Here is a 19,337-nt window from a genome sequence, read left to right as displayed (position 1 = left end):
AGGAGAAGGCTGAGACTAGAGAAGATTGTGGCTCAGTGTTCATTGTGCACTGTTAACAAGAATGAAAGGACACAATGCAAAGAGCACCAGTAGCATGTGATTAAAGAATTACTTAAGTTAAATAACCAACACACAGATTTCACAGTGAAACATCTGGTAGCAATGCAGTCCACCTTTCCTTGCATCATTCCATCAGATCTAGACTCAAAGCTTCAAGCACCCAAGCCAAGAGCTTGAAAAACATGGCAGTATGTTCAAGGGCAGAGATGGGGAATTGATTGCCCTCCAGATGTTACTGTACTACAACTCCCACCAGCCCCAGCTAGCACAGCCAATAGCCAGGGGTGATGGGGTTTGTAGTCCAACACCTGGAGGAACACAGGGGTCCCTCCCCGTTCTAATGAATACTGGACTTCACTATCCAAGGTTTCTCAATTTAAAGCTCAAAAATGGTAGGAGAGTGTCCCAGAGTTGCCTTGCCTTCTACCAACGAGATATTCTTCTGATATGCAGCCACTGGGAATAGGGGGCATGATCGAAGGTGCACTCTCATATCACGTAGGGCAGTGATGGCCAAACTTGGCCCTCCAGCTGTTTTGGGACTACAACTCCCATCATCCCTAGCTAACAGGACCAGTGGTCAGGGATGATGGGAATTGTAGTCCCAAAAACAGCTGGAGGGCCAGATTTGGTATCACTGATGTAGGGCAACGGTGGGACCTCACAGGCCTACCCAATGTGCCGCAAAAACCGAGGGCGCTCCCAGAATCCACTGTCCTGAATAGGAGGTACTTGACGAGACAAGTCAATACTGAGAGGTTTTCCCTGAGGTGCGCATTTCGAAAACGGTTGCAGCGCTACACGGCAATTACAGAATAAGCTTAAAAAGGAAAGGTAGGGAGGGATTTTAAGGTTTAAGATGATATCTTATAGGTAAAGGTAAAGGGACCCCTGACCATTAGGTCCAGTTGTGGCCAACTCTGGGGTTGCGGCGCTCATCTCGCTTTATTGGCCAAGGGAGCCGGCGTACAGCTTCCAGGTCATGTGGCCAGCATGACTAAACTACTTCTGGCGAACCAGAGCAGCGCACGGAAACGCTGTTTACCTTCCCGCCGGAGCGGTACCTATTTATCTACTTGCACTTTGACGTGCTTTCGAACTGCTAGGTTGGCAGGAGCAGGGACTGAGCCACGGGAGCTCACCCCGTCGCGGAGATTCGAACCGCCGACCTTCTGATCGACCTTCTAAATACCAGCAGTCAACAACTCTCTGATACTGGTAATAATACTGTGATAATTCTGCTATGGTGTCTCAGGAAAGCATCCAAGTAGCTAAACATGCAGCAGAATGCTGCTGCTGCTGCTTCTAATATTCTTCCTATCCCCACTGGGAACACTGCAGTGTTAGACATGCTAATTCTGGAAGGAGGACAAGGCTGCTGCAGGCAAAGGGCATTGTTTCAGACCTCCGAAATCCTGGGAGATTCAAGGTGTGGAAGTAGAATTCCCTAAGAATGGACCATTTGTGTGTGCCCTGGGTAATAAATGCCTTGGGGGGCGGGGACACAATGCGGATGCTTCTGTTTTCTCACTAGGAAAAAGCAAGCTATCACTTAGCAGCAGGGAAACAGCAGGAGACCAATTATCCCTGGAAAGGTTTAGTGCTAGAGACATCCTTTCAAGCAGGACCACGGGTCCCAAAGGTGGATTCCAATAATAATAATAATAATAATAATAATAATAATAATAATAATATATTATTTATACCCCACGCGTCTGGCTGGGTTTCTCCAGCCACTCTGGGCGGCTCCCAACAGAATATTAAAAACATGATAAAATGTCAAACATTAAAAACTTCCCTAAACAGGGTTGCTGCCTTCAGGTATCTTCTAAAAGTCAGATAGTCATTTATTTCCTTGACATCTGATGGGAGGGCGTTCCACAGGGCGGGCGCCACTACCGAAAGGTCCCTCTGCCTGGTTCTCTGTAACCTCACAGGGAGGGAACCACCAGAAGGCCCTCGGAGCTGGACCTCCGTTTCCAGGCTGAACGATGGGGGTGGCCTTAAAGGTCAGCACCAACACTTTGAGTTGTGCTCGGAAACGTACTGGGAGCCAATGTAGGTCTTTCAGGACCGGTGTTATATGGTCTCGGCGGCCAATGTAAGTATAGACCTTTCAGAGAAATATGCCTGTGTCAAGGCAAACTAGAAAGGCTATTTGTTGTAGGACCACAATTCTCAGCACCCCTGGTCTTTGGTCATGCTAGATGGGGCTTGTGGGAATTGTAGTCCAACAAGCTCAGTCACAGTTGAGCATGAGACTCTTAATCTCAGGGTTGTGGGTTTGACCCTCGTGGTCCATTCCAACTCGACAATTCTATAATTCTCAAATAACATCGTCCATTTTTTCTTTTGCTACAGTCTGTCAGCTACACAAGAAATCTGATCCACTCTGATCCTCCATTCCTATGATTGTGTCATGCTCAGATATGGTCAAGATATTCCTGAGCAATTCCTGTTTCTGGATCCTGCCTCTTTTAATCTATAGTGTGCTTACGTTTTAAAAAGGGTTTTACAGTGGTACCTTGGTTCTCAAATGCCTTGGTACTCAAACAACTGGGAACCCAAACACTACAAACCCGGAATTAAGAGTTCTGGTTTGCGAACTTTCTTTGGAAGCTGAATGTGCTCCATTTTGAGTGGTACCCTTTCCTTTTGAGTGTTACGCTAAGGCCTGTCTTTTTTTGCTATTTATTTTGCGTTTTTTGTTTCTGTGGCTTTTTTGTTTTGTTTTTGTGACTGTGGGGAACCCAGTTCAGCTACTGATTGATTGACTGTGTGACTGCAGTACATTGTTTATTGCTTTCATTTTATGAATCAACGGTCTCATTAGATAGTAAAATTCATGTTAAATTGCTGTTTTAGGGGTTGTTTTTAAAAGTCTGGAACCGATTAATCCATTCTGCATTCCTTTCTATGGGAAAGCGCACCTTGGTTTTGGAACGCTTTGGTTTTGGAACAGACTTCCGGAACGGATTAAGTTTGAGAAGCAAGGTACCCACTGTACTGTAGTTTTGTAAGCTATCCTGAGAATCTATTCAAATGGCAGGATATACATTCCTGTTAAATAAGTATTTGTTTTTTTCAGCCTCACGTTGCATGATGCTACATTAGATAAAGCAAGTGGAGGCAGAATAAAGAGATTACGACCACAACTGCGCTGGCAGAAGCAATTTATCCAGAAAGATTAAAAATCATAGGAATGGATGAGAAGAATAAACCCTGGATACAGATCATCCTTGAAGGTATGCCTAATCAGAAAAGGCTATATTTCCATTCTGTTGATTAATGAGTTCTGTGCTGCTTAAATCTTGCATACTTATATACCTTTTCAGTAAGAAAGTTAACTCTACCTGCTAGACTTCCTGTTCTCTGAAACAAGTGTTGCACCTGTCACCCTCACAGGCAAATTTCTTTTTTTCTTAAAGATTTTCTTGTTTTACAGAAGTATGTGTATTTTTTCTTGTATTTTTTCCATGTAAAATTTTTACAAATCAGTTTCATTTGTTGAGACATTGGGGGGGGAAGGGGTCGGGGGGGAGATGGGGGGGGTCGGGTGGCGATGTTTCTATTTTGCTTAATGTATGTAGGGTTTGGTGTCAGCGTTGCTCGTGCTGTTCATTTGTGTTCCTTCGGTGGTGAGAGAGGTTGGGGTTGGCCTAGGGTGTGGGTTGTTTGTGATTGGCTGTGGTGGTCTTTGTTTTCGTGTGTGAGTGGGGTGGGTGGGTGTTTTGGATCAGGTTAGCCATATTGATTTGTATGCTGTTGGTGGATTCTTGTCATTGCCTTGTTGGGAGCCATACCGGGGTAAAGGCGTCTTCTTCTGTTTGTCCCCATGTCAGTTTCAGTTTATTGGTTAATTTTTCTTGTAGTGCTGTTTCCCATACTACTTGGTACAGAGGCAAATTTCTGTAGGAAAAAGGTATAGATTCTGGCAACCTCAGAATTGATTCATAAAGGAGAATTGACCACCCAAGCATTTTTTTTTCTGGTCTAGGCTCTGTCTTTCCTAACTGCCAATTCTCCTTGGCCATCTTCACAGTGGGTATATGGTACTGAACATACCGGTATGTAGAGAGGGCAAATCCTCAAGCCAGCAGCTGGGAGGAACTGTGACAGAGTTACGGCAAACCTGGGTTTTTTTCTAATGTTCAGAAAGGTTCAGTGCTCAATTCTATGAGAACAGACAAGAGGGTGTTTTCGTAGGATGACTGAGTAAGCGACAGAAGTCTAATTGATCAACTTGTGACAGGATTGTACCACTGCAGCTTGCTGATGGAATTACCTTTCAAACGATGAAATAATTGTCCCTGTTCCAAAAAATAAATCCCTAAACAGTGGTACCTTGGGTTAAGTACTTAATTCGTTCCGGAGGTCCATACTTAACCTGAAACTGTTCTTAACCTGAAGCACCACTTTAGCTAATGGGGCCTCCCGCTGCTGCCGCGCCGCCGGAGCACAATTTCTGTTCTCATCCTGAAGCAAAGTTCTTAACCTGAAGCACTATTTCTGGGCTAGCAGAGTCTGTAACCTGAAGCGTATGTAACCCGAGGTACCACTGTATAGAGAAAACAGGCTGGGAGACAGGTTAGAACGCTTTCCCTTGGCAACCTGAAACTATTCTTGTATGAAGAAGCATTCCATCATGCAAAACACCATATGTAGTTTGAAGTGGGGAATTTCAGTTTAGTTTGAAGCCCAAGGCACTGAGCCTGCCTTGGTCATCCAGACTGGTGACATTTCTTGGGAGAGAGACGAGGGAGTGTGGCCCTGTTCATTCTCCTTGATGTCTCCAAGACTTTTGATACCATTGGCGATAGCATCCTTCTGACATGGCTCCAGGGGCTGGGGACTGAGAGCACTGTGCTACAATGGCGCCACTCCTGCCTTCAAGGCCAGCAAGTAGTTATGGGTGGCTACTGCTTGACACCATATGATGCAGGTGGCACTGTGGTCTAAACCACTGAGCCTCTTGGGCTTGCTGATCAGAAGGTCGGCGGTTCGAATCCCCACGACGGAGTGAGTCCCTTTGGTTCGTCCCAGCTCCTACCAACCTAGCAGTTTGAAAGCACACCAGTGCAAGTAGATAAAGAGGTACTGCTGTGGCGGGAAGGTAAATGGTGTTTCCATGCGCTCTGGTTTCCATCACAGTGTTCTGTTGCGCCAGAAGCGGTTTAGTCATGCTGGCCACATGACCCAGAAAGCTGTCTGTGGGCAAACGCCGGCTCCCTCGGTCTGAAAGTGAGATGAGCACCGCAACCCCATAGTCGCCTTTGACTAGAATTAACCGTCCAGGGATCCTTTACCTTTTTACCATGTGAGTTGCCTGCTGGCATCCTACACAGTTCCATCTTGTTACCCAAACAGGGCTCTTGGTTTGTGTTATTTTAATGGCAGCCCTCCCATCGCCCATTCCACCTGACAAGGAACTTTGAAAGCAAAAGGATTTTCAAGCAGATTGCAATATGGCATGGAAAGAGTTTTGCAGCGATGCTGAACCCCTTGCGCCCTTGCCTAGGTTTGGGAGAATTATCTGGGGGTTTTGTCCCCAAGGAATGAACATACAGGCTATTTCTATTACTGGAAATCTATCCTTTTCTGCATCCTGGGGGAAAGGAAGAACTTGAAGCATTTCCTAAAGACAACAGCTCTTCGTGTGACCATAAGGAGAAGCTTCAAGCACTGTTATTCTACAGAAGAAAACCTTATGCAAGAGTTGTGTAACTTGTGTGTCACATGTTAGAGTTAGATACCAGTACAACCTTCACTCTCCTCACAGTCCAAGCCTATCCATAGTTACTCAGAAAACCTTGCTGATTTTAACAGTTCTTACTTCTAAAACATTTCTGCTTAAGATCATTTATTAATGAAACCACGTTTGTGCCTCAGAGGGAGATGAAAACAAGGGAACAAGGGAAACCATTTGTGAAGGGACAAGAAGAGAGACTTTCTAAGGCCCAGAAAACCAACATAGTGGCAAAGATGGTGCAATTCGCAACTTGCATTGCATTTTCCAGTAGCTAGTCTGGAGGTTGCTGACTCCCATTGTCAGGAAGGGACCTCTGCATTAGAGGACCTGCTATGACCACCTGGCTACACAATCTGAGGATACCCTGTCACCCTGGAAAAAAGCAGTGGCATTGCCACTCGGAAAGAAAATGGCCCTAGACCCTTTGGTCTGGAAGAGCTACTGACCAGCTGCAAATATCCCCTTCCTAGGGATGTCATGGAGAGGGTCATGGCAGGAAATCTTGGATGGCACAGATTTTCAATTTGGGTTCAGGCCCAGCCATGGAACCAACCTTGACTGAGAGCAGTATATCGGAAATACAACCTTGTTCCTGTTTTTCCATGACTCTATAGCAGGGATGTCTAACAGGTCAATCATGATCTACTGGTAGATCCCCGGGAGGTTTTGGTAGATTGCGGTCGATCACTGGGTCCCTTTCCTTAGCATTGGTAAAATATAATCTGGCTCCGCCCCCTCGCCGCGCCCTCCATTGTTGCACGATTGGCTGAACGGAAGATGGAGTTTACTCAGTGAGGCTGTTTGTTTCCCCAGCGATCTGTTGGTGAGTGGCTGTTCCCCTTTCTCCCTTGATCTTAGGCTTGAATTTTGAAAAATCGGAGCTCACCCCCTCCCTAACAAAAGCTCACCAACTTTGACCTGAACCCCCCAAAAGGGGGTAGATCACTGCCAGTTTTTAATTCTGCGAGTAGATCGCAGTCTCTTGGGAGTTGGCCACCCCTTATAGCTCTATAGCAGGGGTCAGCAGCCTTTTTCAGCCGGGGGCCGGTCCACCGTCCCTCAGACCATGCGGTGGGCTGGACTATATTTGGGTGTGTGTGTGGAATGAACAAATTCCTATGCCCCACAAATAACCCAGAGATGCATTTTAAATAAAAGGACACATTCTACTCATGTAAAAACACGCCGATTCCCGGAACGTCTGCGGGCTGGATTTAGAAGGCGATTGGGCCGCATCCGGCCCCCGGGCCTTAGGTTGCCTACCCCTGCTCTATATAGCTTGTAGGTGAAAGTGCTGACTTTCCCCTACAAAGCCTTAAATGACTCAGGACCGCAATACCTCAAGGACCACCTTTCCCCATATGAAGCAACCTGGACCCTGCAATCATCATCTAAGGCCCTTCTTCATGTGACTCCTCCATGAGAAGCCCGGAGGGTGGCTACACAAGAACTGGCCTTTTGTGGGATGGCTCCCCACCTGTGGAATTCTCTCCCCAGGGAGACTCGCCTGGCGCCTTCATATCTTTAGATAGCAGACGAAAACCTTTTGCTATAACCAGGCCTTTGGCTGATTCAACACTCTATGGCCTTTTAAATACAGTGGTGCCCCGCAAGACGAATGCCTCGCAAGACGGAAAACCCGCTAGACGAAAGGGTTTTCCATTTTTCGATGCACTTCGCAAGACGAATTTCTCTATGGGCTTGCTTTGCAAGACGAAAATGTCTTGCGAGTCTTGAGATTTTTTTTCGCTCCCCACCCCCTTTTTCTAAACCGCTAAGCCGCTAAACCGCTAATAGCCTTTTAGCAGCTAATCCACTAAGCCGCTAAGCCTTTAATAGCCGCTAATAGGATTTAATAGCCGCTAAACCGCTAATAGCGCTAATCCGCTAATCCGCTAATAGGGTTGCTTCGCAAGTCGAAAAAACCGCTAGATGAAGAGACTCACGGAACGAATTAATTTCGTCTTGCGAGGCACCACTGTATGTTTGTGGGAAGGGGGGGTTATTGGTTTGGTTTTCGTTTTCAGATTTCTTTTCTAATGGTGTATTTTGTGTTCTCATTCTACATTTTTATGTTATGAGCCACCCTGTGATCTTTGGATGAAGGGTGGTATACAAATTTAAATACTAATAAGAATAACAATAATAAATCCAGTCTATAAACAGCCACTCAGCTATGGCAAGTAAAATTTAGCCAGTCCTTTTCCCCACAAATGTGGCCTAAAATGACCAAAGCTGCAATCTTATGCACATTTAACTTGGGAGTAAATATGCACTGTATCAAATGGTATCACAGGTAACAAACAAATCATATCTGATTTGGGTTTCAGTGTTCTCCTAAGAAGAGTGAACAAAACTCTCAAACACATTAAATAGGAAATGTGTTTGATTGTTTTTAGCTCAAGCTTTGCGTGGGGAATTTGTTACTTGTGAATTCCTATAAGAACAGACCTGATCTGCAACTTCTGGACTGCCTTTCACACTTCCCAAACACTATGATGCTCAAAATATGTTTAGAAATGTGTAGTTTGAGAGAACACACATTTTAGGATACTTACTTAAGTTAATATCTACACACACGTTTTTGTGAGGACTAAAAATTTGTAGATAAAGGTGGAAATGGGGTGGAAATAAGCCACGAATGAACATATGAAAAAAATGAGATGAGCTAGAAATAGATACCTGCCTGTCCCTAGTTCTGGGGGCCACTGAAAAAAGTTACTCCACGGAAAACATATGCATAGCAACTAGGCTGACATTTTTCATCACTAGGATGTTGATGCCAGTAATCTGGTGATTTAAATTGCCCTGGCAATTTCAGCTAAAGGAACCCCTCCTTGCTGTAGATTGTTATATAAGAAGAAAGCTATCCAGCTAAGACCATGCACCTTCTACATGAGGTGTCATTTCAGCCACACACGAGGCCAAATATCAGTTGAGGATTAAATGAGGTTATAATTAAATAAATGGGATTTCGAATATTAAGAAAAGTGAATAAAATGGATTATACAGTGGCACCTTGGGTTAAGTACTTAATTCATTCCAGAGGTCTGTTCTTAACCTGAAACTGTTCTTAACCTGAAGCACCACTTTAGCTAATGGGGTCTCCTGCTGCCGCCACGCCGCCGGAGCCCGATTTCTGTTCTTATCCTGAAGCAAGGTTCTTAACCTGAAGCACTATTTCTGGGTTAGCAGAGTGTATAACCTGAAGCGTATGTAACCCGAGGTACCACTGTAATTGGAAATTATTTTAGTTTAATAATGATATTGGGAAGCTGTTACTTTCAATTACAAGGAAACTCAGAAGGGAGGGACTAGAGGAAGTCAATCAAGATTTAACTAATAAGAATCCAAAAGGTTGGATTTGTAAAGAATTAAGTTTGTTGTTATTGTTTATCTGGTTGTTTTTTTCTTTTATTGATGTATTTTTCTTTTCTTTCTGTTTTTGTGTGTTATTTTGCTTTGTGGTTTTTGTTATAATTGTGGAAAATCTAATAAATTTTATTTTTTAAAAAAACAAATATCAGTTGAGGGCAACAGATGCTTCTGAGAGCTCATTCACCCAAGGTGTGTACCTGGAGTCCTAGAGAAATTCCACAGAGTGATTCCATGTTTACGGTGGAGCAAGATCAACAGAGAACTCTGTGTTGATTTAGACAACTCATAATCGCAGACCTGCCTGGCCACATATGACAAGCAGAACCTCTCAGTTCAACTGTGAGAACCCACTGACCCAGAGACGGAGACCAAAACAATACTCTATGTAAAATGGTATTTGTGCGTTGCATTGGTCACTGAGCATGTATGTGCCTGAGATACATGTCAGCGATCACTTATGAGTGAGAGATAGATAAATTATAACTTTCTTCCTTGCGCACATCAAGATTTGTACGAAGGGAAAGAAGCAACTTTTAGTGTCTGCTGAAATGTGAAGATGGGCAATGCAGAGGGTGATTTATCACAGGAATTCATTGCAGGAAAGATGGCCTATTTGTTTACGCCACTCATCCAGGCCTACAAATATGAGAGTGACTGCCCATCTTCTGTTCCACTCATGGAGACCAGCCTTCCTCATCATCTTCTATATCCCCGTCATGGTGTTCCTGTTGGTTTCACCTCTCCCCAATCTTAGTGTGGGATACCCCAAGCAATGGCCTGGTCACAATTACAGGGATAGTGTCATGTGTGCAATCTCCATTGCTCAGTCTTGTATACTGAGAGGTCCAGAGGGTGGCAACACGAATACGGGGCCTTCTCTGCAGTGGCTCCCCGTTTGTGGAAAGCTCTTCCCAGGGATGTTCGCCTGGCGCCTTCATTATACACCTTTAGGTGCCAGGCAAAAACATTCCTTTATAAACAGGCCTTTGGTTGATTTGACATCCTACGCCCTTTTAAAATGTGGTTATTTGGGGGGGTTATTGGCTTTCATTTTGATTATATATTTTGTGGTTTTATATTTTGCTTTTGTTCAGTGAAATTCAACAAATATAAAATAATAATAATAATACAGCAGGTAGAAAGGACATAGAGAGCCTATGGCATTGTTGCCACAGAGTGTGCCTTCAGCATCTCCAATAATTAAGCAGAATCAACACAATGAATGGGAAGGGGTTACTTAGGAAATCTTTTCCAGTATGTACCATATTATATGGCAAAGGGCCAATTAAATCCTTGGTTTGCTTTCTGTTGTGCCATGCCTGCGCCATGCCTGCTTCTTTGAACCAGAAAGCAATACGTATGGATGGGCTTTTAAATACTTTTGCATTTTGCCTCCAATTTTTTTTATAGTTATCAATCAGAGTTATCACGAGCATTTTGAGACTTGACCGTTGTCACTTCCTCCTTACTCTTATTGAGAAGTGTTCCAATGGTGGGAGCTCACTGCCATTTATTTTAATGCTAGTTTCTGCATTTTAAACCAAATCCTACAGGCATACGCTGTTCTCACACCTCAAGTGACAGGTTTTTCATTGAACCATTACTGCAAGCCAGCGGAAGAACCAAACCTGCTACAATTCTGGATGATGCCTTTTTGCGGAAAACCGCTATTATGCTTCCAAAATCCCCAAGCACCTGTTGTGTTACGTCCTGGTTTGTTCCCCTATATATCATCCCTCCCAAAGCTTCCTTAATCTGCCACAATCTGCAGGGAGGGAGAACATTTTAAATGATCCTGAATCAACACTCCTCCCCCTATGTACTAAACAGATATTCTTCGTGGCATAAGGCCAATAAGCCTTTTTGGTGTTGGGGAGTATCTGCGTAACAGAAGGTAAATAAACCTGAGAAAGGTACATCCATTAGCCTTTCCGCAACTGCTCCATTGCTAACCCGTCATTCTAGGGGATGCAAAGTACTAGGCACATGTTGGGTCACTGGGAAAATAAAGCAACAGCAATCTGACATCATTGTAACCAGCAGCATCGCCACAAGTTCGGTTCATATGCAACCCGAAGACAGAGTCTTCCGCTTGCCAGCCAAGTGTGCATTGCAGTAAAGGTGCTCGCCGCATAAACAGCTTGATCCTCCCAGCTTTTCACCCACCAGACACTCTTGCTCCAAAGGGAGGGAGCAACCCAGTAACAGCTTATTAACTCCAGGTCACCCAGAAGTATTTATGACACAGCAAACAATTCCGGCATTAACCCTTCAGCCTGCCCTTGTTCCTGCAATGTCCTATTTAAGGGTAACAGACCGGGGGTGAGATGGGGAGAGAAGGGCAGGCACATTTTTGCCAAGCCGCCTTCGAGGAAAGCCATTTTACATTAAGAATGCAAAAAAGCAAGCTGTTCTCCAATGTCTCAGCTACAATGCTCAGATGACTGAGAGACCCAGCGCGAAAGCGGCACGCTGCTTTTTTTCTTTTCCAGCACACTGAACAGACCCATTTATCTTCCAGCAAGCGGACCCACCGAGAATAAACGGAAGGCAGAAAGAGGTTGACTGTGCGCCCCTTTGCAACAGCCCGCCGAGGTGGGCTAGCCTGAGTGGGAGGGCACCGCATCACTCAAGGCTCTGTGGCGGAGGATCCGCACTCGGCTCCCCCCCCTAAGTGCGCACACGCCGTGAATTTGAAGAGCACACCCCAAAAGAATCCTGGGAACCGTAGCACCCAGCACCCTTAACAGGCGATAGCTCCCCGGTTTAAGAATCCTAGGAACTGTAGCTCCTAGCACCCTTAACAAGTGATAATCCTCAGGTTGAAGAATCCTGGGAACTGTAGCTCCCAGCACCCTTAACAGGTGATAATCCCCAGGTTTAAGAATTCTGGGAATTGTAGTTCCCAGCACCATTAACAGACGATAGTTCCCCGGTTTAAGAATCCTGGGAACTGTAGTTCCCAGCACCCTTAACAAGTGATTGTGAGGATCAGAGTTTACAGGGTTAACAGCTCAGTGCCGGACCTCCAGAGTGATAATCCCCAGGTTTGAAAATCCTCAGAACAGTAGTTCCCAGCACCCTTAACAGGCTATAATCCCCCGGTATAAGAATCCCGGGAACCTTAGTTCCCAGCACCCTTAACAGGCTATAGTTCCCAGGGGGGGGTTTAAAGGGCGCGGTGTGGGATGAGCTGAAAATGTATGGCACATACGCAGCAGTGTCACAGGGAGCAGGGAAACTTCCCTAACTGGGCTGGGTGGAAGGGCGGTGGGCTGCTAAGAGAATGAATGGGAGGCAGAAGCCGCCGAGCTGACACGTCACTATCTCCCCCCCACCCCGCCCGTCATTCAGCCGTCCACTCACCCGAGCCGCCATCTTGTTCCGCCGGCGACGAAGCAGCGACTGACAGATGCGAGATGCGGAGCGCGGAAAACAGCCGGCTGGGAGGAGGCGGAGCCACGCAGAGCGCGAGGGGTGGGGCCTGTCCTCGCCCCTCCTACTTCCGGACTCTTTTTATAACTGCCTCATTCTCGCGTCTGCTGACCCCGCCTTCAAGAGTTCAGGGAGCCGCGAGAGGCACCCGCCCGCATATACGCACGGGAGTCCAATGCGACGCCGGCAGAGGTTGAGTTCAAGGTGCGGGGAAAAAGAGAGGGGCACAATTACGTACAAGGAAACAAGGAGGAGGAGGGGAAAAGGGCATTTCCCTGCTTAATTTTAATATTTAATTGGTATTTAAGGCGACCAAATTGTGCTAAGGGGGGTTTACTCGAATTGCAGGGATAAAACCCCAAGCAAAATGTCAACATCATGTCAACGTGCCATCAAAATCCCAATGATATACGATATCTTTTTTGTCATTGTCCCATACAGAACAATGAAATTGAAAATCTACATAAAACATTCAAAAACCCCAACAACTCTTAAACTCCATTTTAAAATACTATACTATATACTATAGGATAGGGTGCTAGGATATGCAAACGCTAAAACTGAAGCGATCCCTCTAAAAAATATTGGGGAGGGGACAAAAAAAAATCAAAGCAAACAAATAAAGGGACAGAGGTATCCCATTACAGAGGTTTTATTATTATTATTATTTTCAAAGAAAACTAGACAGATAGGGTTAAAAGGAAGACATTTCTCCAGTTTGCACAATGCATACATTAATAATAGCAATATGATTGTGTATTAAATAAAAAATTAATTTAAAAAAGAGATCTGTCGCTTCGCAGAAATGTCTTAATAAATCATGACTCATCGTGTCTTGCAAGTGTATCTGGACTCTGAAGAATAGCTTAAGACAAGACAAAGCCCTGCATTCCGGCACCTTGAAAACTAACCAAGGTTACTTCTACTTAGAAGTAAGTCCCATTCGGTTTAATGGGACTTACTTCCAGGTGCAGTATAGAATTGCAAGCTTACTCGTGGACATTAAGAGACGCGTTTCTCTTTCTCTGCATTACTGCCCCGCACGTGGAGGCATTCCAATCAGAACCAGAAGTGATGGTTGAATATTTAAGCAATCCTCTTTTCCTTTCCATCTCTAATTGCCTTCAATCACGTCCGCAGAGAGGCAGAGATATTAAAAAGTTGAAGACGACTATCTCATTTTCTCTATACGCTGCATCCGGGTTTAGATCGGGGAAGCCATTTTTAATTTTAATTTTTAATGGCCTTTAGCTTGGAGCCAATTTGATCCCCTCCCTCCCTCTCTTTCTTTTTTCTTTTCCTTCTTCTCCTGCGATGAGGCTACATTTTAATATTTTAATGTTCCATTATTTTAATGTTGTATTTTATTTTTGTTTTTAAGTTGTAATCATTCATCTTGTTTTTATTATTGCTTGTAAGCCGCTCTGAGCCCGGCCTTGGCTGGGGAGGGCAGGGTATAAATAAAAAATTATTATTATTATTATTAAATGTCTCCTGGCAGACCTTGGAATAGGGGAGTCCAAGAGCTAAAGTATAGATAGCTGTGATTGTGCAAAATAATAATTTATTTAATAATAATAATTGCACTTTTTAGTCACTTTTTTTTTTACAAAAGGGAACCCCAAGCAACTTGCAAAAAAATAGCACATATGTCACAATGAACATAAAATTAAAACAGTAAAATCTAAAAGATATGTTTCATTTTGCTCAAAAAAACTGAATGTTGCTTCCAACATTTTAAAAAATAACCTTACTTACCACTGCATATTCCAATACAAGTGCAGTCCATTTATCCTCATATTAAAGGGCAGAAGAGGCTTTGGTTGATACAATAGTCTCACGGTTTGCTCTAAATATTGCAAGGTGGGCATCAGGCTGAAGCTCCTTGCGTGGTTTACAACAACCCTGATATGTACTCCAGTTGCTGAACCTATTACAGATTGGGGCTGAAGTTCAGATACACTATCCCTGCCATATCAGTCTGCAGAACATAGTGTACAACAATCCTTCAATATAGGCCACTGTTTTTGTTAAGTTGTAGGTGAACATATCAGACGAAACAGTGATTCTTCAAACAGCTCTTGTTTATTCACAGGCCAGAACAGAACTGAACTGAAGGATTCAGTCAGCCTGCTTATATAGAGCTCCAGTACAACGTAACTGTAACAATTTTCTAAAACTATCCAATCACTGAACGTCACTTTTGATCCCTTATTTGCATAACTATCTACAGTATCCCCCTGCTGGCCCAGGGTGAGAACTTCAGTACATAACAGTTTTTATACTAACAGTATATTGCAGGAGGGGCCTGCTGAAGAGATGGATTTATGACAGCCCTAGCCCTGCAATGCAGCCTGCTGTTAATATTGTAAATCAGAGATCGGGCTTAGATTTTAATTTCCAGTCAAAAAAGCTCAATACAAAACAAACCCTTAAGTTGCACACTGTCAATCTGCTTAAATTGCCTATGGAGAGGCCTAGACAAGAATTTCAAAAAGGATGGGGGAAATGCAGAGAGTGCTTTACCAAGCAGTGCCCTAAAATATACACCTGGACTTGTTTCGATTAATTTCTACAGGAGACGTTGCGGTTTTTCAAGTCATAATTAGGAAAAATTGTAATAATCACATATAAGAGAAACAGTATACAAGAAGTAAATAACAAGGCCATTTACAGGATAAAGGGTGTCTCTTATTTTTATGTTATGTTTTCTTTGTGAAAGGGCATAGGAGTTTAATTTTGATAATTAAATTGTCGGTGGTGGTGGGTTTGTTTGTGTGTATGAGTTGTTGTGGACTATGTTGTAAATAAAGTAGTGGTAGTAAACCACAGAGCCTAGGACTTGCCAATCAGAAGGTCGGCGGTTCAAATCCCAGTGACGGGGTGAGCTCCCATTGCCCAGTCCCTGCTCTTGCCAACCTAGCAGTTCAAAAGCACATCAAAGTGCTAGTAGATAAATAGGTACCACTCCAGTGGGAAGGTAAACGGCGTTTCCGTGTGCTGCTCTGGTTCGCCAGAAGCGGCTTAGTCATGCTGGCCACATGACCCGGAAGCTGTACGCCGGCTCCCTCGGCCAATAAAGTGAGATGAGCGCCGCAACCCCAGAGTCGGTCACGACTGGACCTAATGGTCAAGGGTCCCTTTACCTTTAGTAATAATAACAATAACAACAATAATAATAATGCCTATGGAGAATATCCCCTGGAAACAAATCCAATGCCTAGTTGCATGCAGACGCCTCATCCTCTGCGGATTTGCATGCAGGTAGCTTGTGCTTTTAACTGTTCAAAATCTCAATAACAAAATCACACTATAATGTTAGTTAGATGAGAGATTCCTGTCTCTACTGGTATATTTTCTCCTCTCTTTTGGGGGGGGCGAGGGGGCGGGAGGGAAAGGACACCTGTTGCCCAAGCATCAGAAGAAGGGCATTCAAAAGGCGAAGCCAACAGCTGTTGGACTCCCACTCCCATAAGCCCTAGTATGTGTGACGGATGATCAGGGATGATGGGATCTGTAGTTCTGTCCCACCAAAATGCAAAGTATGTCGCTCACCACACTTTTTGTGTCTTTGCGCACAGAGCAGCTGACACAGCCAGGCTTCATCTCTGTCATCTCTGTTGTTAGCACCACAGTTTCCTTGCTCAGTTGTTACTTCCAGTTCTTCCTCCTCTCCTATTTCCATTCAATCCCTGTCATTCTGAATGACATCATACTCTAGTATCACTGCCTGGTCCACAAAGATAAGAAAATAATTACACAGAGAGAGGCATCTGGCTGTGTGTGTGTATGTGTGATTTCCAGGTTCAGATAGGAAAAGCCATTTTTAAATGTCCCCCGGGGAGGTAGGGAGAGTTGCCAATCTACATCAATAAAACAATCCGGCATTTTATTTTCCTTTTTTGGCAATTTAATAACTGGTTTAATAGATGCACAGCAAAGCAGCACATTAGATCCCTGACATACATATGTTTATTGACTAAATAGATTCATTCAATACACATATTTAATAGTATAAGGAAAAAAATTACAAAATTCCTACTTGCATTGCAGATCTACCCAATTCCTCATTTGTTAGATGGCAGCTCGCATCATCTTTGACCACTGGCCATGCCGGCTGGGACAGATAGAAGCAGAGGAGTCCAACAGCACTTGGAGGGCAAACAATTCCTCCACTCTTGCCCTAGAGGACCGGGTTCAAAGTCTGGAGGCACCTTTAGGTGAGGGGGGGCTGATCAGATATAGGCAGGGCTGGCCCAAGACATTTTGGCACCCGAGGCAAACCACAAAATGGTGTCCCCCTCCCCACCAGGGAAGCAGCTGCAGAGGTGCAGCATTCGGACCCTGTTATGTACTGAAGTTCTCACCCTGGGCCAGCAGGGGGATACTGTAGATAGCTTTGCAAATGAAGGATCGAAAGTGACGTTCAGTGATTGGATAGTTTTAGAAAGTTGTTACAGTAACGTGGCACTGGAGCTCTATATAAGCAGGCTGACTGAGCCCTTCAGTTCAGTTCTGTCCTGGCCTGTGAATAAACAAGAGCTGTTTGAAGAATCGCTGTGTTGTCTGATACGTTCACCCACAACTTAACAGACCCCATGTCATGGACCATGGGTAGGCAAACTAAGGCCCGGGGCATAGCTGTCAACCTTCCCTTTTTTTGCAGGAAATTCCCTTATTCCAGCACCGTTTCCCGCTGCTTCCCGCTGTTATCCCGGATTGTTAGATATCCCGTAGATTGTCTCCAGGACAGGTGAGGCTACTGATCCCTTATTTTTGAGGCTGCTGATCCCTTATTTTCAAATCTGAAAGTTGACAGCTATGGCCCGGGGGCCGGATCCGGCCCAATCACCTTCTAAACGCGGCCCGCATTTGGTCCGGGAATCAGCATGTTTTTACATGAGTAGAATGTGTGCTTTTATTTGAAACGTATCCCTGGGTTATTTGTGGGGCATAGAAATTCGTTCATTTTCCGCCCCAAAGTATAGTCCAGTCCCCCACAAGGTCCGAGGGACAGTAGACCAGCCCCCTGCTGAAGAAGTTTGCTGACCCCTGTATGGACTGACTGGAGGCACCAGTTGGGGATTCCCCCGAATGAAGATGGCTCAGAGCCTGGGGATTGGTGGTGGGAAAGAGAAGATTAGGAGGAGGAGGTGTCAGAAGCTGAAGGGGTAACAGGGTTTAGTGAGCAGGAAGAGTCTGTGCAGAGAGCAGTCCAGAATCAGAGGCAGAAGCTGAAGCAGGAGAGGAGGGAGGCCAAGAGGCAGAAATGAGTTGGGCTGGTGAACAAACCAGGGGGTCTCCCCCTCCTGCGGCAACAAGCTCCTCTCCCCTCACCCACTGGTCTTCCAGGACCAGGAGAGGTATGAAGTGAGAGGAGCAAAGGCAGGCGCAGACCCTCAACGTGTTCCTAGTCCCACTGGGCTAGCCACTGTCTACCTCACAAGACTGTTGTGAAAATAAAATGGCAGGAGGAGAACCATGTACACTGCCTTCAACTGCCACCATAGATTTAATAAAATAAATTATTGCTATAAAATACACTGCAGAGGTTACTATGGAAACAACAAAATATCTATCCTTCACAAACTGTTCTGTTGATCAAAGAGCTTTGATCAAGGTCAGCGTAGTCATTGTCTTAGTTTATTATCATGCCTGGTTTGTATAAGGGCTCCATTTGCACTATTATTTTAAAGCAGTATTGCACAACTTTAAACAGCCACAGCTCCCCTCAAAACATCCGGGAAATGGCAGTTTGTTAAGGGTGCTGAAGGGGTGCTAGGAAACCTCTCTTTTTTTGCCCTTCCAGAACTACATTTCCCAGAGTTATCTAGAGAAAGGGATTGGTTGTTAACAAACCACTCTGAAAATTGTTAGCTTTGCGTGGGGAATAGGGGGTCTCCTCCTAACAACTACATCCTTAACAAAGCTCCCAGAATTCTTTAGAGGAAGTCATGACTGTTTAAAGTGGGATAATAATGCTTTAAATGTACGGCGCAGATGAAGCCTAGAAATGAAAAACCCAAGTCTCTTCCCTCAGGCTCGCAATCTCACAATTATTATAGCAGTCTGTTTTCCAGCCGTAACCACACAGATGCTCCTGGAAGTCCGCAGAGGAGGGTGTGAAGGTCAAGGCTTGGTTAGATTGATGACACTAATAATTCTGTGTTCTGCCCCTGTGCTTTATATTAAAGAGTCGGTTTACTGCAGTCTGTGGTGGTCATACTGCAGTATTTGGGATGTTGCTATGAGGCAGCTAGAAAGGGAACTGCTGCATTGTACAGGGGGGGAAATATAGTTTGTGTACTGAATACGTGTTTGTGTGTTTTAAGGAGCCTATTTGCACAGATCTCTCTTGTAGAGAACAGCTGTGTTTCCCAAGGTCATATGTTTCATATATATAATACTGAGAAGCGGAGCAGTTTTGCAATGTCGTTTAAAGAATGTTCTGGATAATATTAGGCTTTACAGTGGAAGAAAGGGGAAGCATCACCATGGAAACCAGAATTCTGTCAGAAGCTGCAAATTCTGCAGTCTCCCCCTGTGGTGTGTCACTTTAAATATGTCATTGTTGGAAATGCAAACTTGGAATAGGCACTAGTATGTATGTCGGGGACTCCAGTAGTTGTAATTGGACTCCCAGGTCCCATCAGCCCCAGCCAGCCTAGATCAAAGGAACCATATAGGTTGATTGAATCCCTGCTATATAGTGTGG

The 19,337-nt window shown here is 44.6% G+C and overlaps 1 protein-coding gene across 6 annotated transcripts in view; it reads right to left on the bottom strand.

The window, feature by feature from the left end:
- The window catches only part of NSF (N-ethylmaleimide sensitive factor, vesicle fusing ATPase), a 104,122-nt gene extending 91,438 nt beyond the window's left edge, over window positions 1-12,684 (bottom strand). For all 6 annotated transcript variants that reach the window (XM_083407696.1, XM_083407699.1, XM_083407697.1 and 3 more), the window contains exon 1: window positions 12,554-12,684. In XM_083407696.1, the coding sequence (XP_083263822.1) occupies window positions 12,554-12,565 (12 nt within the window). In that variant the 5' untranslated portion in view covers window positions 12,566-12,684. The remainder of the gene's footprint in view (window positions 1-12,553) is intronic.
- Between the last annotated feature and the right edge of the window lie 6,653 nt (window positions 12,685-19,337).

The sequence above is a fragment of the Podarcis tiliguerta genome (assembly GCF_965153285.1).
Source record: "Podarcis tiliguerta genome assembly, chromosome: 13".
Lineage (NCBI taxonomy): Eukaryota > Metazoa > Chordata > Lepidosauria > Squamata > Lacertidae > Podarcis > Podarcis tiliguerta.
The sequence above is the reverse complement of the archived record's forward strand: the minus strand, read 5'-3'. Positions and strand labels throughout refer to the sequence as shown.